Genomic DNA, 27,490 nt, shown 5'->3' on the forward strand with positions numbered 1-27,490 from the left:
CTCCCGCCGCCGAGCCGGGGACGGGGACAGAGACCCGCAGCCCAGAGCAGACACCGCGCCCGGGACACCGACCCGTAGCCCAAAGCGGGCCCCTCGCACCGCCCCGCTCCGGCTAACTCAACCGCGACCCGGCGGACCAAGGCCGAAGGGTCAGAGCACGGGCGGGCAGCGCGCCGCGGCGGAGGCGGAGCCGGTCCCGCCCCGTCCGTCCCGTCCCGTCCCGTCCCGTCCCTCCCCGCGGGGCCGGCTCCGCCCGCCGCTGCCGCGCTCAACATGGCTGCTGCGCTGGGGAGGCTCCTGCGCTCCGCGGTAAGTCAGCGAGTGCCCTCCGCCGTCGCCCCGCCAGCCCTGCTGCCCGCCGGCTCTGACCCGCTCTGTGTCCCCGCAGGTGCCCGCCGCCGCTGCTGCCGCCGGGAAGAGGCTGACGGCGCGGCCCCTGCCCTGCGCCCGGCGCCACTTCAGCCTCGGTAAGCGCGGCAGGGGCACAGGCGCCTCCGGGCATGGCCCGCACCACGCGGCGGGAAGGTGGGGAGAAGGCTGCCCGGCCCGGCGCTGGGGCTTGGTGGAGCGGGTGTCGCTGGCCCCGCCTGCAGCTCCGTTTTCTCCCCCGCAGGCTCCTCGCGGTTTGCTCCAGCGGTTACACAACATGCCCCGTTTTTCAAGGGAACGGCCGTTGTTAACGGGGAGTTCAAGGAGCTGAGCCTGGATGATTTCAAGGGGAAATATCTGGTTCTCTTCTTCTACCCCCTGGACTTGTGAGTGCGGGTTTTCCTTCCTTTCAGATGGGCCTCCTGCCTTGCTGAAGGTCACCCGACTTGCTGCAGATCATTGCTGTTTCACCGTCTTCGGGCTAGTCTGGCAAGGCAGATGTGGCTGTTTCTACAGTGTGAGTGATAAGGCTTGGGTGTGAACAGCTATTCTGCTTTAAAGCAATGGATCTGGTGGCTGAAGAGCATCTTCTGGCTGCGGGTCTTGCTTCAGGAAGTAGATAAGGCCTTGCAAGCATGGTTCTGCTTGCAGTCAGATCCCAGGGGTGAGGTTATTGCTTTGTAGTTCAGGGTCGCTTTGGAGACTCTCTCCTTGTAAGCAGCAGGGCCATCGGAACTGCGGATAGATGGCTCCAGAGCAAAAGGTGAATGGATGGGGTTGAACCTGTCCAGAAAACACTGAATCACCAAGAGTATCCTGGTGTATGTAGACACATGGGGAAGGATCCAACCTGCAGTCCTTGCTGCTGTAGTCCCCAAACCTCTGTTTAGAGCATGCCTATCTCTGCAAAAAGTCTGGAACTGAGAGTTGAAAACCAGTGTGCCAGCCTGGTGGCTGTGGCTGTTACCTTGAGACTGGCTGAAAGTAATGCAGGGCAGGAAGCGTGTTCACGGTTGCTATGCTAAAGAAAATGCTGTGCTGCCATCGGTGCCTAGGAACAGATGTGAGAGCCTTCTCTGAGAAGACTGCAGAATCTTGACAGCCTGTTCTCTCTTCCCACCCAGCACCTTTGTCTGCCCCACTGAAATTGTGGCTTTCAGTGACAAAGCAAATGAATTCCGTGACGTGAACTGTGACGTGGTGGCAGTTTCTGTGGATTCCCACTTTTCTCATCTGGCCTGGATAAATACTCCACGAAAGGTAGGACTTGAGCAGCTGTTTGGGGCTTTCTCTCTTTTGTTTGCTTGCTTGCTTTTCACCAGAACTCCTGAGAAGAGCTGAATATGTGACTGTGCAAACACTGATTCCAATAGACTGCCCAAAGTGATATGTGAAGTAATTTAACTTCTTTATTGGATGACATAATCCTGACCTCAACCTCTGTTGTCTTCTTGTTTTCCTTTAATGATTTAGGACTTCTTTCATCTTGATTTTGCTCTTGATAAGTCTTGTAGTTACATGATGTCCTTGTGTGTTTATCTCCAAAGACAGCTACTCAGTATGCATGTTGCTGTCTGGAGCTGCTTGTTACAGTTGATGGTTTGTCTGCACTATCACCGAAAATGAACAGCAGCTCGTTAGTCATCATTAATAAGCAGTACCTGATGGTGGTGACTTCAGGATGGAAGCAGAACACCACTGCAGTGCTTGTATTATGAACTCTCACTTGCTGAAATGGTTCCACTTTTGCAGTACAAGTGAAGCTCCTCAGCTCTCTTCAGGGAAAGAAAGTGATAAAGATGCCCCCCTACTGGAGAGGAGCCTGTTTAAGATGTATCTAAAATACATGCATTTGATCACAGAAAGCATCTCACTGCTGTGGCTATAGTGGCAAAGCACCAGAAGTGTCACAGAAAGGTGTGGAAGTGCCTGTGCCATCAGTCATTGCCCATGTGGACAGCAGTCTGCAGGCATGTTGGCACATGGGTGCCCTCAGGTGCACAGCTCTCTGCTGTAACACACAGGGCAGGTAGGAGCGTTGGTGAGATGTGACATGGCTTGGCTGAGCCCACCAGGAGGATTTAATTTCCTGCAGGCCTTGTTCAAGTCTCTAAGCTGTGACTCTGGACTGACTCCATTGCTTCCTGCAAAAGCTGTTTGGTGTGTGCCAGTTGGGCACTGATTGGGGCACCCGCAGCAAAACACCCTGCAAAGGGTGGAAAGAATTCTGTGAAGGCACAGATGGGAAGCTGACACACAGAGGAGTGAAGGCCTTGGCTTCTCCTGTATCTGTGCTCAGAGCTTTGCATAGAGAGCTCTGTTGCAGAGGAGCATTTGCATGGTCAGGGACTCAGTGGCTGCGATTGCACAATGATGCATTTGATGATGCCAGGAATAGAAAAGCTAACAAACTCCAGGCTTGTTTCGAGGATAGAGAGCTTCTCTCTCCTTCAGTTTCAGTATGTGGCAGGAAGGGTAATCCTGCAAGATGTTCTGTAGCAGAAGGGACTCTTGCTCTGTTCTGCAGAGTGGCGGTTTGGGCAAAATGAATATTCCCGTTCTGTCGGACCTCACCAAACAGATCTCCCGTGACTATGGTGTGCTGCTAGAAGGACCTGGCATAGCACTAAGGTAACAACAGTCTGCTGCTAACTCCGGTATGACACAGCTCAAGCTGCAACAACGTGCAGGGGAGACTGCACAAGGATTCAGTGAAGTCTGTAAGCTGTTACTTGATTTTTGCTGCAGAGCTTCTGATGGATCCCACCTTAGGAACAGGGCACAGGGCCACAGAACCAAAGCGTGGCTTGAGTTGGAAGGGACCTTAAGGATCCTCTAATTCCCAACCCTCATGCCATGGGGAGGGACATCTTCCACTAGACCAGGTTGCTCAAGGCCTCATCCAGCTTGGCCTTGAACACTTCCAGGGAGGGGCCATCCATACTTTCTCTGGGCAACCTGTTCCAGTGCCTCAGTACCCTCACTCTAAAGAATTTCTGTGTAATGTCTAAATCTACCTTCTTTCAGTTTAAAACTGCTACCCCTTGTCCTGTCAGTACACGTCCTACACAGCCCTATGTAAGGTTGCTCCATGGTCACCCTGGAACCTCTTCCAGGCTGAACAAGCCATTAGGATGTTAAGGGTTGGAAGGGGCCTTTGAAGATCATCAGCTCCTTGCGTGGGAGGTGCTTCAACCCCAAGTCATCTTCACTAACAATGCATCAGATGCTGCTGCTCCCAACTCTGATATGTGCCTCTCAGAGTAACTGCTGAAAGAGTTCATCCAGTTGCTTGTGTTTGGTCTTGGAACATGATTTGCATTCCCTGAATTTCTTGCTCTATTACAGAGGTCTGTTCATCATTGATCCAAATGGGATCATCAAGCACCTAAGTGTCAACGATCTCCCCGTGGGTCGGAGCGTGGAGGAGACTCTCCGCTTGGTGAAAGCATTCCAGTACGTGGAAACACACGGAGAGGTTTGCCCAGCAAACTGGACTCCAGACTCCCCTACAGTAAGCATCTGCTAAATACCACTTCTCTAAATATAGACACTGGCATACTGCTGCATGGCTGAAGGGCTGAGAACCACTTCAGTGGGAGGAGCTTGACTGAATCTCAGCCTGTTGCCTAAATCTGAGGCTCCTCTCAGTTGGAACAGTTCAGTCTGTTTGATACTATGAGGAGAGGCTGAGGGAGCTGGGATTGTTTAGCCTGGAGAAGAGGAGGCTCAGGGGTGACCTCATTGCCCTCTACAACTACTTAAAAGGTGGTTGTAGCCAGGAAGGGGTTGGTCTCTACTCCCAGGTAACCAGCACCAGAATAAGGGGACACAGTCTCAAGCTGTGCCAGGGGAAGTTTAGGCTTGAGGTGAGGAGAAAGTTCATCCCAGAGAGAGTTGTTAGCCATTGGAATGTGCTGTCCAGGGAGGTGGTGGAGTCACTGTCCCTGGAGGTGTTCACGAGGGGATTGGATGTGGCACTTGGTGCCATGGTCTAGTCATGAGGTCTGTGGTGACAGATTGGACTCGATGATCTTTGAGGTCTCTTCCAACCTTAGTGACACTGTGATACTAAATGCGTGGCTTCTGTGACAGAAGCCAGAGGTTTAGAAGACATAAGTTGTGTTTAAAACTAAATTTGACTTGCTCTCTCCACCAGAATTTTTACTTACTTAATGCCTGCCTTGATATTTAGCAGGACAGATGTGTTAGATACTTCAAACTTGCAGGTAGGAGCTTCTCCATCACTGAAGCTTTCCTAGTTCAAGCAAGTGCAGGGACAAAACTGGCCTCTTCTTTTTATGAAGTATGCATGCACTTTCATGGGTCAAGTGTCAGATCTCTAATCTTTCATCTTCATTGTGGCACATGGTAACTAACTATATTTGCTTTCCCTTGACAGATCAAACCAAGCCCAGAAGGTTCTAAAGAATATTTTGAGAAAGTGAATAAATAGACACTCAAATTATGTGGACAGAATGCAGGTACCATAAACTGAGGACGTTAGGAGGGAAGCTGTGATTGTAAAAAAAAAAGATATGACAATAAATCCAAGTTGTTATTTTCTGATGCTTAACAAAATTAAATGTTGAAATACTCACTGACTCCCTTGTCTTGTTTTAAAAAGAAGGGTAAAAGCAAGGCTTTGCCTCCCTGCTTTTGGCACCTTAATGAATTTCTGTGACTACTTGTTCCTGAATAGGACAAGTACCCTGGGTTTTTTCCTCTTTCCCTTACTAGCTTTGAACCAGTGTCTTGTGTTATCTTTTCTCAGATGAAAGATTCCTTAACAAGCATTTGAAACAAGGGGGTGGAGGGGCAATACAGAAAATAGGATTTTGGGCTTAACAAACCCAAAAGGAGAGGAATGTAACCAATAAAAAAAAGCACACAGGTGTAGTGTGCAAATGCACTGTGACCTGAGCTGAATGGGAGTGTGTGCCATTTTAGTCCTGCATCGAGTTAAAGAGGCAGTGCAGCTGCTATGCAGGAGCATTAACAAGCATGAAGAACTTGCATTCTGCTTGGGAGATGGTAAAGACCTTCAATCCCAGTAGTGTACTTCTGGAGCTTTACATGACAACCTTCTGTCACTGAGAGCATTGCTTACTTGCTTGAATCTGTCTCCAGGAAAAAATGAAGTGTGGTACTGTTTGAAAACCATGTAGCCTGCCTTTAGCTATTCTAATAAAGCTTCATGTTGACTAGCAGCAGGAGTGTTAATTTTCTTTTCACTTTTACCCCAAAGGTTCTGGTTTCTTTGATCTGAAGAAGTTGGATGAGTTGCATTGCCTTAGAACCTGTCTTCCATACCTTTTCTTAACCACTGCCCTTGCTTTTGTGATTGTACTGGGGCGAGTGAGCCACAGCCAGTAAGCAGCAGGTGTGCTGCTGAGGATGGGATAAATCTGTAACATTCTGAAGGGGTTTGTATTTTACATCTCCTGCCCTTTTGACCTGGGAAAGGGACTCGAGATAAAGACAAACGTAAGGGAACCACCTTGACAAAGTAGCTGCTGTGTCATAAATTAGCTTAACAGGTATGTATCACTGCTACCTTGTAAATGAAAGGATGAAAAAGCCTGATGTGCCTGGTGCTGCTCCAGCCTTCAGTACTTCACAGTACCACAGTACATCAGAGGTTGGAAGGGACTTGCAGAGATCATCCAGTCCAAACCCCCTGCCAGTGCAGGATCACCCAGGGTAGTCTGCACAGGAATGCACCCAGGTAGGGTTGGAAAGTCTCCAGAGAAGGAAATCGCTTTCCAGGCCTGGCATGGTAGTTGTGTTTTGTGTAAATCCACCATTACCCATGCAATTCTTCCAGTAAACCCCCAAGAGGTGAAGCTAAGCCCCTGCATAGCTCAGTACTGCACGCTGTGCTGCTGGTGGCAGCTGCCTGTGGAACTGCAGGGCAGTGACACTGATCATAGGCTCATACTGGCATGGGTTGGAAGGGACTTCAAGGACCACCTAGTTCCAGCCCTCCTGCCATGATCTTTTCACCTGGCTCTATCTTACCTCAGCCTTCTTAAGTCAAGGGGGAGGACGCAGGGGGGTTCTCTGCAGTCCTGCTCCTCAGCTCTCCCTTGCAGGCCGGGGAAAAGGACAGCAGCCGACCGGACCTTTCCTGACCACGATCCGCTTCTCCTCACTGCGGCGTCTGCCCCAGAGTGCTCCGTGCTGCACGCCCCGGGCCGCCGCCGCCCGCCGCCCTCCCTCTCTCCTCTGCAGCGGGGCATCGACGCCTTGGGGCTCAGCCGGCGCCCCGCCGCGGGAAGGCAGCCCGGGAGGGCAGGGGCAGCCCGGGCAGGGCAGAGGCAGCTCGGGCAGGGCAGAGGCAGCTCGGGAGGGCAGAGGCAGCTCGGGAGGACAGAGGCAGCTCGGGCAGGGCAGAGGCAGCCCGGGCAGGGCAGAGGCAACTCGGGAGGGCAGAGGCAGCCCGGGCAGGGCAGAGGCAGCTCGGGAGGGCAGAGGCAGCCCGGGCAGGGCAGAGGCAGCTCGGGAGGGCAGAGGCAGCTCGGGAGGGCAGAGGCAGCTCGGGAGGGCAGAGGCAGCCCGGGCAGGGCAGAGGCAGCTCGGGCAGGGCAGAGGCAGCCCGGGCAGGGCAGAGGCAGCTCGGGAGGGCAGAGGCAGCCCGGGCAGGGCAGAGGCAGCTCGGGAGGGCAGAGGCAGCCCGGGCAGGGCAGAGGCAGCTCGGGAGGGCAGAGGCAGCCCGGGAGGGCAGAGGCAGCCCGGGAGGGCAGAGGCAGCCCGGGCAGGGCAGAGGCAGCTCGGGAGGGCAGAGGCAGCCCGGGCAGGGCAGGGGTACCCCGTGGCGGCGGCGCCGTTCCCGGGCGGAACGTGCATCAGCCGGACCGTCCCCCGGCGGCTGCTTTCCGGCGCTGGCGGCGGCTCAATGGACGCCAACCTGCAGTTCTGGAGGACGGAGGGGCAGGTCAGGGGCTGGGGGGGCCGGAGCGGGGCCGGGGAGGGCAGGCGGGAGAGCGCAGCTCGGGCGGGCTGCTCTCCAAACCCTCTCTCTCTGAAACGTGTCTCCCTCAGTCTTTTTTCCAGAGGTTTCTCCTCTGGCTGGACGCCTTGGATCCCCTGCTGCTGCTGAAGTCCTCCGTGAGTACCGCGGCTCGCCCTCCTCGCCTCTGTGCTGCCAGCCGCGGCTGGCGGCAGCGGTGACGGCAGGGATCGCGTGGTGGGCGGGGTGGGGACTCGCCCCCGCTGCCCTTGGCGCTGGCATGCCCCTCCGAGACCACGCTCAGCGCCAGCAGCTTACTGTCTGAAAAGGGTCTGGAAGATTAGCAATTACAGGGTGGTTTGTGTTGGAAGGGACCTTAAATGTCATCTAGTTCCAGCCCTCTGCCAGGGGCAGGGACACCTTCCACCAGAGCAGGCTGCTCAATCCATCCCACCTGGTATCCACTGCCTCTCTGGGCAACCCCTTCCAGTGCCTCACCACCCTCACGTTAGGGGGGAAGAGTTCCCTCCTAATATCCACTCCAGATCAAGTCTCTTTGAGTTTAATCTCACAGTTGACCTTACAAACGTTGACCTTGCTAATGCACAAAGCAATACTCTTGAAAGGCTTCTGAAGAAAAATTGAATCCATGTATTTGTGAAATAGAAACATCAGTCTGCAATTTTGTACAGAATTAGTTAAAACAAAGGGCATTTCTAGACACTCCCGTTCTCAGCAGTTCTCCTGAGACCATGGCTGTGGTGCCAACATTTGAATTAACCTAATCAGGTGAGGAGAAAGTTCTTCACAGAAAGAGTGATTGGCCACTGAAATGTGCTGCCCAGGGAGGTGGTGGAGTCACCATGCCTGGAGGTGTTCAAAAAAGGCTTGGATGTGGCACTTGGAGCCATGGTTTAGTTGGCAGGAGGTGTTGGCTGACAGGTTGGACTTGATCTCTGAGATATTTTTCAACCTTATTGATTCTGTGATTCTAACAGTCAGGAGATGAAGTGAGCAGCTGGCCAGGCTGTTACTAAATACAGGCAGCTGCTGGAGAACTCCTGCTTGGGGAACTGTCACAGCTTCAGAGAGGGCAGGTTTGCTGAAGAGGGCAGGTTTCACATCACAGGCACCCAGAGTCTCTGCTGGCTAATCCACATATCCATCCTGTGGTGCAGCCCTTTGATTCTCCTCTGAGTGGCTGTACAGAAAGAAAGCCTCTCCTAAGAGGGAGCACACCTAATGTAGGGTCTTTTTTATACCAGAGGATTGTTATTGCCATTTTCTCATTGATAATTATGGAAAGTGTGACACTAATTACATTGGTGTTCATAAATGGTAGCTTCTCAGTTTCTGACACTGTCATAACAGCAAAATTCTGGGGAAGAGGTTTGGGGTTTTTTGGGTCACAGTATCACCAAGGTTGGAAGAGACCTCGAGGATCATCGAGTTCAGCCTGTCGCCACAGACCTCATGACTAGACCATGGCACCAAGTGCCACGTCCAATCTCCTCTTGAACACCTCCAGGGATGGTGACTCCACCACCTCCCTGGGCAGCACATCCCAATGACAAACAACTCTCTCAGTGAAGAACTTTCTCCTCACCTCCAGCCTAAACTTCCCCTGGCGCAGCTTGAGACTGTGTCCCCTTGTTCTGGTGCTGGTTGCCTGGGAGAAGAGACCAACCCCTTCCCAGCTACAACCACCTTTCAGGTAGCTGTAGAGGGCAATGAGGTCTCCCCTGAGCCTCCTCTTCTCCAGGCTAAACAATCCCAGCTCCCTCAGCCTCTCCTCATAGGGCTGTGCTCAAGGCCTCTCCCCAGCCTTGTTGCCCTTCTCTGGACACCTTCAAGTGTTTCGATGTCCTTCTTAAACTGAGGAGCCCAGAACTGGACACAGGACTCAAGGTGTAGCCTAACCAATGCAGAGTACAGGGGCACAATGACTTCCCTGCTCCTGCTGGCCACACTATTCCTAATGCAGGCCAGGATGCCATTGGCCTTCTTGGCCACCTGGGCACACTGCAGGCTCATGTTTAGGCAGCTGTCGATCAGAACCCCCAGGTCCCTCTCTGTTTGGGAGCTCTGACCCCAGCCTGTAGCTCTGCATGGGGTTGCTGTGGCCAAAGTGCAGCACCTGGCACTTGGACTTGTTGAATGCCATCCCATTGGACTCTGCCCATCTGTCCAGTTGGTCGAGGTCCCTCTGCAGAGCCCTTCTACCCTCTAACTGACTAACATCTGCTCCTAACTTGGTGTCATCTGCAAACTTGCTGATGACTGACTCAATCCCCTCATCCAGATCTTCAATCCACTTCTGTATAGTTTTGCCAGGGGTGACAGAGGAAAAAGCACAGCACGTTGTATGAGAGCCAGTTGGGTGGTCAGTATTGATTGATTGTCTAAGCCTACCTGTGTTCCATCATTAAAAGCTTAAGCCAAGTGTAAAGGCAGTGCAGAAGATGCAAATCTTGACCACACATTCATGAACCTGCAGGAACACCCAGTGGTGTTGTGACTAACTTCTCGTAATGTAAAAAATCTTGTCTGGGAGGTTGGTCTCTTCTGCCAGGCAGCCAGCACCAGAACAAGAGGACACAGTCTCAGGCTGCACCAGGGGAGGTTTAGGCTGGAGGTTAGGAAGAAGTTCTATCCAGAGAGAGTGATTGCCCATTGGAATGGGCTGCCCAGGGAGGTGGTGGAGTCACCATCACTGGAGGGGTTCAGGAGGAGACTTGATAGGGTGCTTTGTTGCATGGTTTAGTTGATTAGGTGGTGTTGGATGATAGGCTGGATGTGATGATCTTGAAGGTATCTTCCAACCTGGTCTTGTTCTATCCCATCCTATCCCATCCTATCCCATCCTATCCCATCCTATCCCATCCTATCCCATCCTATCCCAAAATAGCAACCTAGGTGTCTGTGGGGGATATCAAATTGGTTGTCTTGGTGGCAGATCTTTGAATTCACCAGCCCACACATGGGCAATTTTTAAGTCCAAGAATAATGCTTTTGATTTTATGGAGGGTTTTTATGTGCTGAGACTTCATAGGCATCATCATCAGTAGTCCATCATCATAGTCCATCGTCAGTAAATTTGCTGACGACACCAAGCTGGGGGCAGGAGTTGATCTGCTGGAGGGTGGAGAGGCTCTGCAGAGGGACCTCAACAGGCTGGGCAGATGGGCAGAGTTCAAGGGCAGGAGATTGAACACATCCAAGTGCTGGGTTCTGCACATTGGCCACAACAACCCCATGCAGTGCTACAGGCTGGGGTCAGAGTGGCTGGAGAGCAGCCAGGCAGAGAGGGACCTGGGGGTGCTGGTGGATGGTAGGCTGAACATGAGCCTGCAGTGTGCCCAGGCAGCCAAGAGGGCCAATGGCATCCTGGCCTGCATCAAGAACAGTGTGGCCAGCAGGAGCAGGGAGGTCATTCTGCCTCTGTACACTGCACTGGTTAGGCCACACCTTGATTCCTGTGTCCAGTTCTGGGCCCCTCAGTTTAGGAAGGAGGTTGACTTGCTGGAACGAGTCCAGAGGAGGGCAACAAAGTTGGTGAGGGGTTTGGAACACAGCCCTGTGAGGAGAGACTGAGGGAGCTGGGGTTGTTTAGCCTGGAGAGGAGGAGACTCAGGGGTGACCTTCTTGCTCTCTACAACTACCTGAAGGGAGGTTGTAGACAGGCAGAGGTTGGTCTCTTCTTCCAGGCAGCCAGTACCAGAACAAGAGGACACAGTCTCAGGCTGCGCCAGGGGAGGTTTAGGCTGGATGTTAGGAAGAAGTTCTATCCAGAGAGAGTGATTGCCCATTGGAATGGGCTGCCCAGGGAGGTGGTGGAGTCACCATCATTGGAGGTGTTCAGGAGGAGACTTGATGGGGTGCTTGGTGCCATGGGTTAGTTGTTTAGGTGGGTTGGATTGGTTGATGGGTTGGACACCATTATCTTGAAGGTCTCTTCCAACCTGGTCTATTCCTATTCTATTCTATTCTATTCTATTCTATTCTATTCTATTCTATTCTATTCTAGTGGAAGGCTTCAGAGAGCCTGAACAACCTCAGCATTTGTTGTGACTATGAATTAGTTGTGTGTTGAGATGTATCCTTGCTTGGCATTCTGGCTTTGCATTTGATGTGTCCCATAACTGATACCTTGCACTGTAGGCTGACTGACATTTGAGTTATGTTTTTCTCATTAGCTTTTTGTCCTTCTTTTTTTTTTTTTTCCCTCAAATATAGGATGAAATAAGAAGCAGCAGATGCTTACTACAAGACAGTGTAAAGACAGCAAGTGAGCCCATGCAGAATGATCAGGTATCTTGAAATGCAGTTTATAGAAAATAAACATGGCTTTTTTTTTTCCCCTCATGGCTGAAATAGTTGCTGTTAGTGTAAGATCCAGCAGACAGCAATGCTGAGATTCAGACAGCAGGGATGGGACAAGACAAGGAAAACTCATTGCCACAGAGAGGTTTTCTAATCTCTGAGGCTGGTAGGAGTGGCTGTGGGTGGCTGCTGGTGCCAAATGGCAGTGCTGGTTGGGATGGCTGCTGGTGCCAAAGGGCAGTGCTGGTTGGGATGGCAGCTGGTGCCAAAGGGCAGTGCTGGTTGGGATGGCAGCTGGTGCCAAATGGCAGTGCTGGTTGGGATGGCAGCTGGTGCCAAATGGCAGTGCTGGTTGGGATGGCTGCTGATGCCATGGCTGCTATATCTATATCTCTATATCTCTATCTCTATATCTATATCATCTATATCTATATCTATCTCTCTATCTCTATATCTATATCTCTATATCTATATCTCTATATCTATATCATCTATATCTATATCATCTATATCTATATCTATATATTGCTCCCTATATGGAGTCATTGGAAAAGAATACTCCCAGTTATGGTAAAAAAATTCCAAGTCTAATAAACTTAGACATAAGATTTTACTGAGTCCCTGCTGAAACTGCATTACTAACCTCACTGTCAAATTGTTTAGGCCAGACAAGCCTTCCTGCTAAGCCTGGTAAGTTTACCAGATGTTTTTATATCTATAGAATGTATATATTCCACCACCCCACCACCCACCCCTTTTTTTTTGACTGAAGCATGACAGAAGTGGTCTAACTTGCCTTCCTCCCTTGTTTTCTAAGTCCAGTGTACAGCCTGATACAGACCATATAATTCCTGTCTTGTCTAGACCTCCAGGTAAGTTCCCTTAAGAGAAGTTTTGTGCATGACTGAAGCATCAAAGGGGATCAGCTCACAGCAAATAGCCACTGTGATACTACAGTGTTACTCTTCTCCACACAGAAAAGCAAGCAGACTCTTACTTCTGGTAGTTGCATTATCATGTCTGTTGAAGGCTTACTCATTCCTACCTTCCTCTTGAGGACTTTTCCCCCAGTTTATCTGCTCAGCTAGATGGAAACAGTCTGACCAGTCTTGGTTTCTTGTCACTGCAGAATGAGTTCCCAAATCCCTTGAGGTGAAAAACTCTACTCTGAGCTGAGTTTCCACTCAATGGATGTGACTGCTGTATGGATTTACTTGCTGTGGTGGCAGATAAAGTCTGCTTGGGTTGTTCAGGGACCCAGGACAGCACAGGTTGTTAATCAGACAGAGCCATGCTTAGGCCATTTACTCATTATCTCCTCTGGCCACTCTGAGCTGAGGCAGCTGTTGTTGCCACCCAATCTCTTTGTGAACAGAAAGTTGCATTTCAGTCCAGGAGTCAGTTATGCAGTTTCCAAGGTGCCATGCTGGGTGGAGTTCACAAGGGCTCCTTTTGGCTATGTGCTGTGAGCAGATATTCTGGCTTTTTGAATGAGGAATGAGAGATGAAGTTAGAAGTTAAGTCCTTGGTGATGGTTTTGTGGGCAGTGTTTTACTTGGAGCTGAACCTAGAGGGGGAAAGTTAGGGGAGTTTTCTGCTCAAAACCAGCCAGCTAGACTCACAACATTATTTCTTTCACTGAAACAAAGTTTTCTTTCTTTTTAGCCTTCCTGCCTATATCTCTTCCGTTGGTGAGTAACCATGAAAGATGCTAGCCTACCACATGGCTTACATTCTACATTCTTCCAAAGCCAGGGAGAGAAGATTTCAGGCTTCTTAGTTGTATTTGCAGCACAAGCTTTTAAAAGGACACCTGTTCTATGGTAAAAGCTGAGTAACATAGAAACTGAGCCCTAAAGGAGTCTCATGGGAAGCCCAAACCTGCCTTCAGCAGTATTGAAAGAGAAGTTCATGCCTGAAAGCTTTCTGCTGCAAGGTATTTTGCATTAAATTTCTGCGCCAGGGGAGGTTTAGACTCGAGGTGAGGAGAAAGTTCTTCACCGAGCGAGTCATTCGTCATTGGAATGTGCTGCCCAGGGAGGTGGTGGAGTCACCATCCCTGGAGGTGTTCAAGAGGAGATTGGACGTGGCACTTGGTGCCATGGTCTAGTCATGAGGTCTGTGTTGATAGGTTGGACTCAATGATCCTCGAGGTCCTTTCCAACCTAAGTTACACTGTGATACTGTTGTTATACTGTGATGTTTACTTAGCAGTGAGAGCAAGGCCTGGTTTTGGTCTGTTTAACTTCAGAGAACCGTAACTGCAGGAAGAAGGAGTCAGAGCTTTGTGTTCTGTGTTTCACAGGCTCACAGGATGGTAGGGGTTGGAAAGGACCTCCAGAGATCATTGAGTCCAGCCCCCCTGCCAGAGCAGGACCATAGAATCCAGCACAGGTCACACAGGAACACATCCAGATGGGTCTGGAAAGTGTCCAGAGAAGGAGACTCCACAACCTCTCTGGGCAGCCTGTTCCAGAGCTCTGTGACCCTCACAGTGAAGAAGTTCCTCCTCATGTTGAGGTGGAACCTCCTGTGCTGGAGTTTCTCTCCATTGCCCCTTGTCCTGTCACAGGGTGCAACCGAGCAGAGCCTTTCAGAGTGTGATTTTCTTTCTTCTGTAGGTGGTGCATCTGCAAGTGGGAAATGGTGTTGTCAAGAAAGTACAAAAGACAGAAGCTCTTGTGACAGTGCTCAAAAATGGCACCAATTTGCTCCATCAAGCTTGTAGCTGTAACGATATGCATATTTATTCATTCAGATGTGTTTGCCTGTAGTTTTGGCCTCTGACAATGCCTGCTGAGGTCTGGCATGCCATATAGAGATTACAACATCAGCTTACAGAGCTTTGCTGGAAAGTATAATGAAAGTCTTCATGGCTGTTCAATTCATTAAGAACAGTAATATAATGAACAGAAACATTTCCTTTTATATATATATATCTCTATCTATATATATCTCTATATATATCTCTTTCTGTGAAGAACTTCTTCCTAACATCCAGCCTGAACCTCCCCTGGCACAGACTGAGACTGTGTCCTCTTGTTCTGGAGCTGGTTGCCTGGGAGAAGAGACCAACCCCCACCTGGCTACAACCTCCCTTCAGGTAGTTGTAGAGAGCAAGAAGGTCTCCCCTGAGCCTCCTCTTCTCCAGGCTAAACAACCCCAGCTCCCTCAGCCTCTCCTCACAGGGCTGTGCTCCAAACCCCTCCCCAGCTTTGTTGCCCTTCTCTGGACACCTTCCAGCAAGTCAACATCTTTCCTAAACTGAGGAGCCCAGAACTGGACACAGGACTCAAGGTGTGGCCTAACCAGTGCTGAGCACAGGGCAGAATGACCTCCCTGCTCCTGCTGGCCACACTGTTCCTGATGCAGGCCAGGATGCCACTGGCCTTCTTGGCCACCTGGGCACACTGCAGGCTCATGTTCAGCCTACTATCAACCACTGCCCCCAGGTCCCTTTCTTCCTGGCTGCTCTCCAGCCACTGTGACCCCAGCCTGTAGCACTGCAGTTGATCCACTAATAGTAAATGAAATACTGATCCTCCTCTGTGGCTTTGGACATTCCCTCTGCTTCTCTTACTCAATATTAGCTTTATCTTGATTGACTCTGAGAGTGTTCCTTGACTCTGAGAGTGTTCCACACCTTGAGCTTGGTAGGTCAGACCTCAAGAAAGGCTTGTGGTTCAGTGCCTGAGTTTGAGAAGGAGTTGGGAAGTACCTGTTCAAGACTCTGACCTTCAGTTCAATCTGCTGTTTATATCCCCAGCAGTGAAAACAATCTGACCTTTTCTCATTCATTTCTTTAGTTACATTTTTATTACCTTAGTTGGTTTAGTTGCCTCTGTTTAGGCTTCACAGGTACAAATGCTTTTTCTTTTGGCTAAGCAAGCATCTTTCTCAAATATTCTTGCCCACAGTGCTTTAATCACTGTGTTTCTGGGGTTTATATTGGATATAAAAAGTGAGTGTGCCACATCTGTATCAAGCAAGTGTGTAGCCTGGAACCAAGGCAAATGGCCTCAGATGCTGACTGGGGCCCTTGCTGTGGCAATTCACTTTGTGCTCTAGGCAACCACTGCTCACCACAAACTGCTGGGATCACAGAATCACAGAAACATTCAGGTTGGAATAGACCACAGGACAGAATAGAAAAGGTCATCAAACTTAATTTTCCTGTGGGGTTTGCCTTTCAGGTTATCCTTTCATCTGTGCAGCTCCAAGCAAAGCAAAACTTTTTTTACCAGGTAATTGCCTCTCTCTTTCTGTCTCCATTCTCAAGTCTTCTGGGCTCAATCCCACATTCATAGTATCATAGTATCAGTCAGGGTTGGGAGGGACCACAAGGATCATCTAGTTCCAACCCCCCTGCCATGGGCAGGGACACCCCACACTAGATCAGCCTGGCCACAGCCTCAGCCAGCCTGGGCTTAAACACCTCCAGGGACAGGGCCCCAACCACCTCCCTGGACAACCCATTCCAGGGCTTCACCACTCTCATGGGGAAGAACTTCCTCCTCACCTCCAGCCTGAATCTCCCCACCTCCAGCTTCATTCCATTCCCCCTAGTCCTATCACTACCTGATATCCTGAGCAGTCCCTCCCCAGCCTTCCTGTAGCCCCCTTCAGATACTGGAAGGCCACGATGAGGTCACCTGGGAGCCTTCTCTTCTCCAGACTGAACAGCCCCAACTCCTTCAGTCTATCCTCATAGGAGAGGTGCTTCAGCCCTCTGATCATCCTCCTGGCCCTTCTCTGGACACTTTCTAGCACCTCCAGATCCCTCTTGGAATAGGGGCTCCAGAACTGGACACAGTACTCCAGGTGGGGTCTCACCAGAGCTGAGTAGAGGGGGAGGATCACCTCCCTCAACCTGCTGGCCACACTTCTCCTGATGCAGCCCAGGATCTGATTGGCTTTGCGGGCTGCAAGTGCACACTGAGAGCTCATGTTGAGCTTCTTGTCCACCAGCACCCCCAAGTCTCTCTCCTCAGGGCTGCTTTCCAGCCAGTCCCTGCCCAGCCTGGATTTGTGCCTGGGATTGCCTCGACCCAGATGCAGGACCCTGCCCTTGCTCTTGTTGAACCTCATATTTGTACTCTCTTGTTTCTGCAGTTTGCATTTCACACACATACCACAGTGTTCACCCTGATGAATGGAAACCATACTGCAAAGGCTGAGGTAGGTGTTGGGTTTTGGTTTTGAAAGCAGCTTCATTGTGCAAGACCATTCTCACAAGCTCACAGGATGTCAGGGGTTGGAATAGACCTCTGGAGATCATCAAGTCCAACCCCCCTGCCAGAGCAGGACCATAGAATCCAGCACAGGTCACACAGGAACATCCAGACAGGGCTGGAAAGGCTCCAGCGGAGCCTCCACAACCTCTCTGGGGAGCCTTACAGTAATGAAGTTCTTCCTGTGCTGTATTTTGTGTCCATCACCCCTTGTCCTATCACAGGGCACAAGTGAGCAGAGGCTGTCCCTGTCCCTTCCTGATCCCCAGCCCTCAGATATTGATAGACATTGATCAGATCCCCTCTCAGTCTTCTCTCCAGAGTAACCAGCCCCAGGTGCCTCAGCCTTTCCTCATAGGGCAGTGCTGCAGTCCCTTCAGTATCCCTGCAGCCCTCCATTTTCCCCATTTTGAGCATGATGCACCAGTGGGTTACAAATGCATTTCTGCAGTGTTTTCTTTTGTCTTTCTCAGGGGTACTCACTTCCAGAGAAGCAGATCTACCTCGGCTTGGGAGCCATTTCCTATGCATCATGTATTGGGGTGAGGATTTCCTCAGTGATTCCTTTCCTAATAATCTCTGCTGAGAAGGAGTAGGCACTGGGACAATCAAACTGCCAGATACCCTTCAGGATTGTGCTCTGATGCTCTGCTATCTTGCCCCAGAACTGTTCAGATTAAGATCATTTTCCTGATCATGTGTCAGCCAATACCTTGGCTTCCTCTGGTGTGTCTTCTTCTGTCCTTTATTATTCTGCAAGCTTAAAAACCCCTGGGTGATGAGGGGAAATGAGCAGGGTTTCTGAACACAGGATGACTCACTGAGTTATTATAGCTGACTTGGAATGTGGTGCTGTGGGAGAGCTCTGTCTTGCACTAAACAAGTGGTGAGGTCTGCAGGAATCAGTACTGGATGGTTAGCTCAGATCCCAGAAAGGGCTTAGCCACTAAAATAGGGCACTGCATGCAGGTAGATTTTCCTTGCAGGAGGAGGGGCTGCTTGGCTAACTCTGTGCTCTGCTGGAATTGGAATTGGTGGTTTCTGGAGTTCACTACACCAGGAGGAGCTCTGCTGTGCTCATGACACTCACTGCAAGTGTAGGTGCCCCTGTGATGCATTTCCTCACTCTCCACACCAAACAGTGAATTTTATAAGCCTTCTGGCAATAAAACACAGCTGCTCCTCCTTTTATTAGAGGGTCTTTCACCTCTCTCCCCTAGGCAAAAGAGTTGGGCCACAGCACTCCAGACTTAGGTCTGGGGAAGCAGCTATGCCTGTGGGTCAAAGTGGGAGTTTTTGCATTGCATCCTCCAAGGGGGACTCTGAGCACTTGCTGATGTCCTGGCCATTTATTCCTAAATGAAAATTTCTGCCAGAGTATTATGGGAATATAGAACTGAGCTGAAGCTAGAGAGAATAATCAGGGACAAATACACCAGGTGTCCTGCTGGGGAGAGAGCAGGAGGTGTCACAAGACAGTTGGAAAAGATGCCCAAGGAATATTAGGCAGAGATACTGGCTTGGTTTGGATTTCTTTTTATAGGATCATGGAATTGTTAGGGTTGGAAGGGACCTCAAGGATAGGATTGGATAGCATAGGATAGGATAGGATAGGATAGGATAGAATGGAACGGAACGGAACAGGTTGGAAGAGACCTTCAAGATCATTCATCCAGTTCCAACCCCCCTGCCATGGGCAGGGACACCTCACACTACAGCAGGTTGCTCACAGCCACATCCAGCCTGGCCTGCAAACACCTCCAGGGCTGAGGCTTCCACCACCTCCCTGGGCAACCTGTGCCAGTCTCTCACCACCCTCATGGGGAAGAACTTCTTCCTAACATCCAATCTCAATCTACCCATTTCCAGTTTTGCTCCATTCCCCCCAGTCCTATCACTCCCTGACACCCTCAAAAGTCCCTTCTTTTGTATTCCTACTGCTGTTGTCCCCTACATCATAATGTTTAATGCTGGTTTAATCATTGTATTTTGTATTCTTAGCCAGCAGAGTGATCTCAGATACCTTCAGTATTGAGACCACACATGGTGTTTGTGGGAACGTTAAGCCAAGGCATTTGGCTGTTTTTAAGGATGGTAATTCTGCACTAAGTCACAGGTCTGCTCCCTGAGCTGTTGCCTGTGCTGAGATAGTGCACATTTTGTGAACAGAAGGTATCTGCTTCCTCTCACTGCCTTAGGTTTTTCCTCTTGTCTTCATGAATCGTTACATGTTGAAGAATCCTTTAGGACAACTGATCGTCAAAAAACTTCTACATGCTCCTCTGCTTGGTGAGTATAAAGAAACCACCTCAGGCAGCTGGGCCATTTCCTGTCCCAATCTGACTGCAGAATTCTCTTGCCCTTGCACAGATGGGGTCTGACTGTTCCCTAGTCACTCCCTCTGCCAGCCTTAGCTGGCTGCTGAGGGTCAACACTGGCTGCTCAGTGTAGCTGACCTGTATTTGCTGCCTGCTGGTGTTTGGTTTTAGAGCTGCAGGCACTCTTCTGACCTTTGTATGCATGGCATGCAACTGTTTCTCCAGAGACACCCAAGGATGCAGTTGGCATTTTCTAATTTGGCTTAGACACCAGTGATGGGACTGTGGGTGGATGATTTACAGGTGCCTTGTAAAGCTGGAACTGGAGGAGACTGAAATGTTGTCATCTAGAACCTAGCTGAAGCACTGCCGCTTGTGACAGACACAGAGAGGAGTGCTGTAATGGAGCACAATAGAGCCAGTGTTCCCCTGGCACCCTCCTGGTCAAATCAGGGATGCAGTCTCTACTTCAAGTCTGTTCCCTTCAGGGTCTTTTCTGTGCTGGATTTTGCACTGAGCAGCACAAAAACTCTCCACAACACAACTCCCTCTCTTTTCTCTAAAGAACCCTTGGTTTGAGCTGGCTGGCAGGGATTGAAAGCTCCAAGCCTGTAATGATAAAGCACCTTTTAGGTGTGGGCCTTAAAGCCTCACTCAGACTTCTGAAACAGAAGTTGAAAGCCCAAGCAGATTCTGATGGGACATTCTCTTGTTAAGCTGTCAGGTGATTCAGCTGAACTGGAAATGTAAAATGCACATAATGAGGAGTGTTGCTATTGAGATGGTGCTTTGGGATCTTTTAAAGCCAAATCCTCTTTAACTCTGCAGGCTTGATGAGTACATTTACTGTGGCAGTGGTGAGAAGCCCAGAATTTGAGAATGGAATTGAAGTGATGGACAGGAATGGCAACGTTGTGGGAGTGTCAAAGAAGGCTGGTGAGAAGGTAAGTGAGAGGAGGGGGGAGGCCTCCCTTGGCTTGCCTTTCATTCCCTCCTAAGAGCTGGATGTGATGCTGAGAGTAAATAAGAGTTAGATATGTTGGAAGGAAGAACCCCAGCTCAGATGATGAATCTTTGGGAAGGCTTGGAGAAAGTCTTTGGAACCAGGTTGGCACTGTCCAAACTTCCAGGGTTGGCAGCTTCCCCAGCTCAATATACCAAGTTCCAGAGTGGAGCTCCAGAGACTACTGCAGGCATTTCTGCTTTCCCTGCTCACCTCAGGAGGAAATTCTTGCACCTTCTGCTGGGCACCTCAGAGAAAAGCCCTGTGTTGTACATACCACATGCACCTTCTACAGTGGGAATGTTGCTTAAAGGCTGTGGCTTCCAAAGCCCTGATCTGCAGTGTGCTACTGCATTTCATCCTTGGGCTCCAGTTGCCGACTCTCTGTTTGCTCCTTGCTTTGCTCATCAACATCCATTATAGAGCCTGTCACAAGAACCAGAGCAAGGAGTCACATTTTAGGTGCTATCAGTGCCCCTCCCTTCCTGTGCTGCTGTCCAGAGGGAAGGAAACAGCTAGAGGAACATAAGGTTTTGAGGACAGCTGGAGAGAGAAGTTCATATTTCAGAGCAGTTAAGATGCCCAGCAGGTGCAACCACTTGGAACAAGTTCAGCACAAGTTCAGGAAACCAAACCTCAGCAAAAAGATTATTGTGGTAGGAAAGCTGGCTGTGGCCTCAATAGTTTCAGCTCCCTTTTAAGACATTTCTCAGTCACAAGTGGAATCTTTGCCTCTTGAAGGAGTTTAGTTTCCACTTCAGAAAGAATTCCTTGTTACAGGAGATGTTTCTACCCCTCATTAACCTGCTGCTGAAAGCTCCAGAGCATTAAGACAGAGAAGTGCTGAAAGAGCCACACAGGTTCTCAGGCTGCACAGAGTGCTGCTTTAACGACATTTCTTTCTCTCTCTCCCTGGAGGCCGTTAGAGAAACAGCACTGTCGAGAGCAGTCTTGTTTGGGACAACATTCTTCCTGCCAGCTGTGCTGATGTCCTTTGTGGAAAGGTAGGAGTCCATTTAGATAAGTAAATGAATGTGGTTACCTCCACATCAGAATACAGATACAGAATTAACCAGGTTGGAAGAGACCTTAGAGATCATCAAGTCCAACCTATCACCCAACACCATCTAATCAACTCAACCACAGCACCAAGTGCCTCATCCAGGCTCTTCTTAAACACCTCCAGTGATGGTGACTCCACCACCTCCCTGGGCAGCACATCCCAATGGCCAATCTCTCTTTCTTCCTAACATCCAGCCTAAACCTCCCCTGGCACAGCCTGAGACTGTGTCCTCTTATTCTGGTGCTGCTTGCCTGGGAGAAGAGACCAACCCCCACCTGGCTACAACCTCCCTTCAGGTAGTTGGAGGGAGCAAGAAGGTCTCCCCTGAGCCTTCTCTTCTCCAGGCTAAGCAGCCCCAGCTCCCTCAGCCTCTCCTCATAGGGCTGTACTCCAGACCCCTCCCCATGCACTGAAGGCTTGCAGGAGATTGTGTAAAGCTCTGAGGAGTTCCTCTCTAGTCACAGGAAACATGTTTGTGCTCTCCTGACAGGCACCTATTTGAGTCCCAGTGTCAAGGTTGTTGACAGCTTAGATATGTTTCTAAAGAGGTCACATGGCACTTGAATTTCCAACTAGAACTGGATCCCAGCTTCCAAATGGTTATCCATATATGTGCATCTGTTGGAGAGGGTCCAGAGGAGTGCCACAAAGATGATCAGAGTACTGGAGCACCTCTCCTGTGAGGACAGGTTGAGAGAGTTGGGGTTGTTCAGCTTAGAGAAGAGAAAGCTCCAGGGAGACCTTACAGTGGCCTTCCGTACCTGAAGGGGACCTCCAGGAAAGCTGGAGTGGGACTGTTTATAAGGGCCTGTGGTGACAGGACAAGGGGCAATGGTTTTAAACTAAGCAGGGTAGATTTAGACTGGACATTAGGAAGGGATTCTTTACTATGAGGGTGGTGAGACAGTGAAACAGGTTGCCCAGAGAAGTGGTGGGCAACTTCATCCCTGGAAGTGCTCAAGACCAGGCTGGATGAGGCCTTTGAGCAATGTGGTCCAGTGGAAGGGTGGTCCCTGTCCATGGCAGGGGGGTTGAAACTAGATGGTCTTTAAGGTTCCTTCCAACCCAGACCATTCTGTGATTCTGTGATACTGTAAATTATGTTCTTGCAGCCTTTGGAAACCCCCTGGCATAAGAATTTTTATGCTTTGTGAGAGAGTTGTTAGCCTGCCTTGGGTGTTTGGGGGCAGAGATCACCCATGTCAGTCACACAGGTAGGGATCACTGATCTCCTGGAATTTGCTATTGCCTAAACCATTTCCCTACCCCTTTTTGTTTTCAGCTTCAGGGCCTTCTGTTACTGAAGACATAAATGCAGATGTAAGAGAAAACTGTAAATTTGCATTGAGTAATAACTTTTTGCACAGGGCTAAGTGGGAGAGCCAAGAGGAACTAAATCTGAAAGGAAAGAGGGTGTAATGCAAGCAAAATGGCAAGTCAAAGAACTGAGCCAGTTTAAAGCACTACTGCACTTCCCTTCCTTTTGTCACTTGGATCTTGCTGCTTGTTTTCTTCACCTTGTACTGACAGTCTGGGCTTGGAGAATGCTGCAGCCAAATGCAAAATGAAAGGAAAGAACAGGATGGCAGGAGTAAGAACACAGGAAGTGAAGAGGCATCTTCAGGATTTGTAGGCCCAGGGCATTACTCATTTCAGGGCAATTCCAACCACTACACTGGTAGCCAATGGTCTTTGTCTCACCAGCAGATGGTTTTTCAAGCCCAAACTGACACAGCTGTGTTTATTTTGATCTCTTGGACAGAACAAAACTTGCAAAAACTCCACGTGCTCTGGCTTCAGTGAGGATGATTCTCATTACCTCAGTGCTGGCATGGATGCTGCCAGTGTCCCTTAGTCTGTACCCTCAGTGTGGGGAGGTAAGTCACAGTATCACAGCATCACAGTATAACTAAGGTTGGAAGAGACCTCGAGGATCATCGAGTCCAACCTATCAACACAGACCTCATGACTAGACCATGGCACCAAGTGCCACATCCAGTCTCCTCTTGAACACCTCCAGGGATGGGGACTCCACCACCTCCCTGGGCAGCACATCCCAGTGACGAATGACTCGCTCGGTGAAGAACTTTCTCCTCACCTCGAGTCTAAACCTTCCCTGGCACAGCTTGAGACTGTGTCCCCTTGTTCTGGTGCTGGTTGCCTGGGAGAAGAGACCAACCCCTTCCCGGCTACAACCACCCTTCAGGTAGTTGTAGAGGGCAATGAGGTCTCCTCTGAGCCTCCTCTTCTCCAGGCTAAACAACCCCAGCTCCCTCAGCCTCTCCTCACAGGGCTGTGCTCAAGGCCTCTCCCCAGCCTTGTTGCCCTTCTCTGGACACGTTCAAGTGTCTCGATGTCCTTCTTAAACTGAGGGGCCCAGAACTGGACACAGGACTCAAGGTGTGGCCTAACCAATGCAGAGTACAGGGCACAATGACTTCCCTGCTCCTGCTGGCCACACTATTCCTAATGCAGGCCAGGATGCCATTGGCCCACTTGGCCACCTGGGCACACTGCAGGCTCATGTTTAGGCAGCTGTCAATCAGCACCCCCAGGTCCCTCTCTGTTTGGGAGCTCTCCAGCCACTCTGACCTCAGCCTGTAGCACTGCATAGGGTTGCCATGGCCAAAGTGCAGCACCTGGCACTTGGACTTGTTGAATGCCATCCCATTGGACTCTGCCCATCTGTCCAGTCGGTCGAGGTCCCCCTGCAGAGCCTTTCTACCCTCTAACTGACCAACATCTGCTCCTAACTTGGTGTCATCTGCAAACTTGCTGATGACTGACTCAATCCCCTCATCCAGATCATGAATGAAGATGTTAAGAGCACAGGGCCCAGCACTGATCCCTGGGGTACACCACTGGTGCCTGGCTGCCAGCTGGCTGTGGCACCATTCACCACCACTCTCTGGGCTCGGCCCTTTCCCAGCAGCTGATTCAGGAGCAGGGTTATAGTAAAGAGTCCTTCTCTAACTGTGGCCCAGCTGTGTTAAGGTCACAAAGAAGAAAATCAATAGGGTTAATGTGGTTGTGTGTCTGAAATAGGGCAGCAGGGCCCCATACTTGTGAGGGCCTTGCTAGGTCTAAGCTGCAAGGTGTGGTCTTCATCTTTACACTTTCCAATGTAGATGTATCAGATTTGCACAAGGCTGAAGCAGGCAAGGTCAGGAGAGCTGTCTTAAAACTGAGGCTCCACCAGCACTGTTATCAGTCCTGCTTGGAGGAAGGAAAGAGGTAAATGAGAGTTTGTTCTCTCGTGCAAAGTCAGCATGAGCTCCTTGGAGAGCTAAACCAGCTCACATCTCCTCACTGAGCTGAGGAGGGTAATCTCTTCCCCAGCAAAGAACTCCTTCCTGGCAGGTTTTAAATGGAGGAGTACCCCTTGAACCTGGGGCTTTGAAGAAAGCCAAGTGAGAGAGTAGCCCAGGGTTCCTTTCTGCATTTATTTCCTCCTTCCTATCAGCACAGAAAAATCACAGAGTGGACCCTTGCAGCTTTCAGTGGCTCCTTTCATTTGCCTAAACACTCTGGCAGTGTAGTTTCTTTTAGATTTCTTAATCTCTTCTGGCAACAGGAGGAAGCTGAACAGAAATGAGGGGACTTGTGTGAAATTAGGGCTGGTTGGTTCACAGCATCAGCCAGATTATAAGAGACCTCCAAGATCATCAAGTCCAATTGCTCAGCCCACAGCAGAAATTCTTCTGGGTGAGTCTCACCCAAATATGCTTAAGAGTTGGATTTGATGATCTTAAAGGTCTTTTCCAACCTAAAAGTCACTGGGGTTCCATAGAGAATGGAGATCATGTCCCTAATGCTCTGTTCAGATCTCAGAGATCCAATTTTAAACAAACTGTTTCCTCCCTTCTCTGTGCAGGTGTAGGAAATGTCAAAGAGCAACCCAACAAACCAAGCCAACAAGCCCAAACCAAGAAAATCCATGAGCCTCCCAACCAAATAAGCCCCAACCCCATAAAGCCTTGCTTCTGAACACAGTACTACAAGTTGTACCAAGTTCAGTGGAGACTTAACATATTGATGATCTGGATGAGGGCATTGAGTCCATCATCAGTATATTTGCTGATGACACCAAGCTGGAGGCAGGAGTTGATCTGCTGGAGGGTAGAGAGGCTCTGCAGAGGGACCTCGACAGGCTGGGCAGATGGGCAGAGCCCAAGGGCAGGAGATTGAACACATCCAAGTGCCAGGTTCTGCACATTGGCCACAGCACTGCATGGGGTTGCTACAGGCTGGGGTCAGAGTGGCTGGAGAGCAGTCAGGCAGAGAGGGACCTGGGGGTGCTGGTCGATGGTAGGCTGAACATGAGCCTGAAGTGTGCCCAGGCAGCCAAGAGGGCCAATGGCATCCTGGCCTGCATCAGGAAGAGTGTGGCCAGCAGGAGCAGGGAGGTCATTCTGCCCCTGTACACTGCACTGGTTAGGCCACACCTCGAGTCCTGTGTCCAGTTCTGGGCCCCTCAGTTTAGGAAGGAGGTTGACTTGCTGGAACGAGTCCAGAGAAGGGCAACAAAGTTGGGGAGGGGTTTGGAGCACAGCCCTGTGAGGAGAGGCTGAGGGAGCTGGGGTTGCTTAGCCTGGAGAGGAGACACTTTACAACTACCTGAAGGGAGGTTGTAGCCAGGAGGGGGTTGGTCTCTTCTCCCAGGCAACCAGCACCAGAACAAGAAGACACAGTCTCAGGCTGCACCAGGGGAGGTTTAGGTTGGATGTTAGGAGGAAGTTCTACACAGAGAGAGTGATTGCCCATTGGAATGGGCTGCCCAGTAGGTGGTGGAGTCACCATCACTGGAGGTGTTCAGGAGGGGACTTGATGGGGTGCTTGGTGCCATGGGTTAGTTGCTTAGGTGGGTTGGATTGGTTGATGGGTTGGACAACGATGATCTTGAAGGTCTCTTCCAACCTGGTCTGGTCTATTCTATTCTATTCTTAGCAGGATGTGGGGGGGTTGATTGCCTTTTTCCTCTGCCTTGCAGATAAAACGAGCAGACCTGGAACCAGAAATCCTGGCGTCTACAGAAGCAGAAGAGTTATTCTACAACAGGGGAATTTAGAGGCTGGCTGTGATACAGGAACCTGCTCTGGTGGGAGTTCTGCAGGCAGCAACAGTAACTGACTGAATCATGGATTTATGGAGGTGCCCACAGCCTGGAAGCTCTGGCTCACCCTCACACTGTACAAGGTGTTTGCACCAGGAAGTGCAGCAGCACAGCATTAGGGCACAAGCTGGGTGCTGGGTGCTTCCTCCTCTCATTGATTTCTTAATTAAAAGACTGCTGACTGCAAAAGGTGGTTGTTCTCTCCAGGAACACAGCAGGGAAAGGCATTAAGAGGGTAGTCCTCTGGGTCAAGCTGAGCTGGTTCTTCCTAGAGCACTGACTGTGCGTTGCACTTAGTCACAGCCACTTCAAGGGTGAGAGGCGGGTGGGGTGAGGCAGCCCTCAGCCTGGTGCCAGACAGAGCAGTAATACTGGTTACATTCTGTTGTTTAACAGAGGTTTAGGAACGTTTTGTCAAGCTTGGCTGGAAAGTCACCCCTGGCTTTCTCACCAGTGTTAGGAGCTGTGAAGCCTGATTCCCCTTGAACCTTAGAAGATAATAATAATAAACAATAATAATAATAATAAACCAAACCAGGTTGGAAGAGACCTTCAAGATCATCATGTCCAACCCATCAACCAATCCAACCCACCCAAACAGCTAACCCATGGCACCAAGCACCCCATCAAGTCTCCTCCTGAACACCTTCAATGATGGTGATTCCACCACCTCCCCGGGCAGCCCATTCCAATGGGCAATCACTCTCTCTGGATAGAACTTCTTCCTAACATCCAACCTAAACCTCCCCTGGCACAGCCTGAGACTGTGTCCTCTTGTTCTGGTACTGGTTGCCTGGGAGAAGAGACCAACATCTGCCTGTCTACAACCCCCCTTCAGGTAGTTGTAGAAGCAATAAGGTCACCCCTGAGTCTCCTCCTCTCCAGGCTAAGCAACCCCAGCTCCCTCAGCCTCTCCTCACAGGGCTGTGTTCCAAGCCCCTCACCAACTTCGTTGCCCTTCTCTGGACTCGTTCCAGCAAGTCAACCTCCTTCCTAAACTGAGGGGCCCAGAACTGGACACCGGACTCGAGGTGTGGCCTAACCAGTGCAGTGTACAGGGGCAGAATGACCTCCCTGCTCCTGCTGGCCACACTGTTCTTAATGCAGGCCAGGATGCC

At 50.3% G+C, this 27,490-nt stretch overlaps 2 protein-coding genes across 2 annotated transcripts; both read left to right on the forward strand.

The window, feature by feature from the left end:
* Nucleotides 1-213: 213 nt before the first annotated feature.
* PRDX3 (peroxiredoxin 3) lies at nt 214-4,967 on the forward strand. Its single transcript, XM_068166094.1, has 7 exons — nt 214-309; nt 389-467; nt 614-755; nt 1,494-1,629; nt 2,897-3,000; nt 3,718-3,883; nt 4,772-4,967. Exons 1-7 carry the CDS (start codon nt 274-276, stop codon nt 4,823-4,825), a joined length of 717 nt encoding a protein of 238 aa, XP_068022195.1. The 5' UTR covers nt 214-273; the 3' UTR covers nt 4,826-4,967.
* Nucleotides 4,968-7,147: 2,180 nt separating this feature from the next.
* On the forward strand, nt 7,148-26,877 carry SFXN4 (sideroflexin 4). The gene is made up of 14 exons (XM_068166093.1): nt 7,148-7,306; nt 7,414-7,479; nt 11,558-11,632; nt 12,308-12,334; nt 12,462-12,516; nt 13,310-13,335; nt 15,838-15,888; nt 16,757-16,822; nt 17,349-17,417; nt 19,074-19,164; nt 20,022-20,137; nt 21,115-21,200; nt 23,022-23,136; nt 26,250-26,877. The coding sequence occupies exons 1-14, from the start codon at nt 7,268-7,270 to the stop codon at nt 26,325-26,327; spliced, it is 960 nt and encodes a 319-aa protein (XP_068022194.1). The 5' UTR covers nt 7,148-7,267; the 3' UTR covers nt 26,328-26,877.
* The last annotated feature ends 613 nt before the right edge of the window (nt 26,878-27,490 follow it).

The sequence above is a fragment of the Melanerpes formicivorus genome, unplaced genomic scaffold, assembly GCF_026170545.1.
Source record: "Melanerpes formicivorus ecotype bairdi unplaced genomic scaffold, bMelFor1.0.p_v2 SCAF_97, whole genome shotgun sequence".
NCBI classification, from domain to species: Eukaryota; Metazoa; Chordata; class Aves; order Piciformes; family Picidae; genus Melanerpes; species Melanerpes formicivorus.

Coding starts and splice junctions, on each gene's coding strand:
- PRDX3 (XM_068166094.1), top strand. CDS start 274: ATGGCTGCTGCGCTGGGGAGGCTCCTGCGCTCCGCG. Junction 310..388: donor GGAGGCTCCTGCGCTCCGCG/GTAAGTCAGCGA, acceptor GTGTCCCCGCAG/GTGCCCGCCGCCGCTGCTGC. Junction 468..613: donor CCGGCGCCACTTCAGCCTCG/GTAAGCGCGGCA, acceptor TCTCCCCCGCAG/GCTCCTCGCGGTTTGCTCCA.
- SFXN4 (XM_068166093.1), top strand. CDS start 7,268: ATGGACGCCAACCTGCAGTTCTGGAGGACGGAGGGGCAG. Junction 7,307..7,413: donor TCTGGAGGACGGAGGGGCAG/GTCAGGGGCTGG, acceptor TGTCTCCCTCAG/TCTTTTTTCCAGAGGTTTCT. Junction 12,335..12,461: donor AAGCCTTCCTGCTAAGCCTG/GTAAGTTTACCA, acceptor TTGTTTTCTAAG/TCCAGTGTACAGCCTGATAC.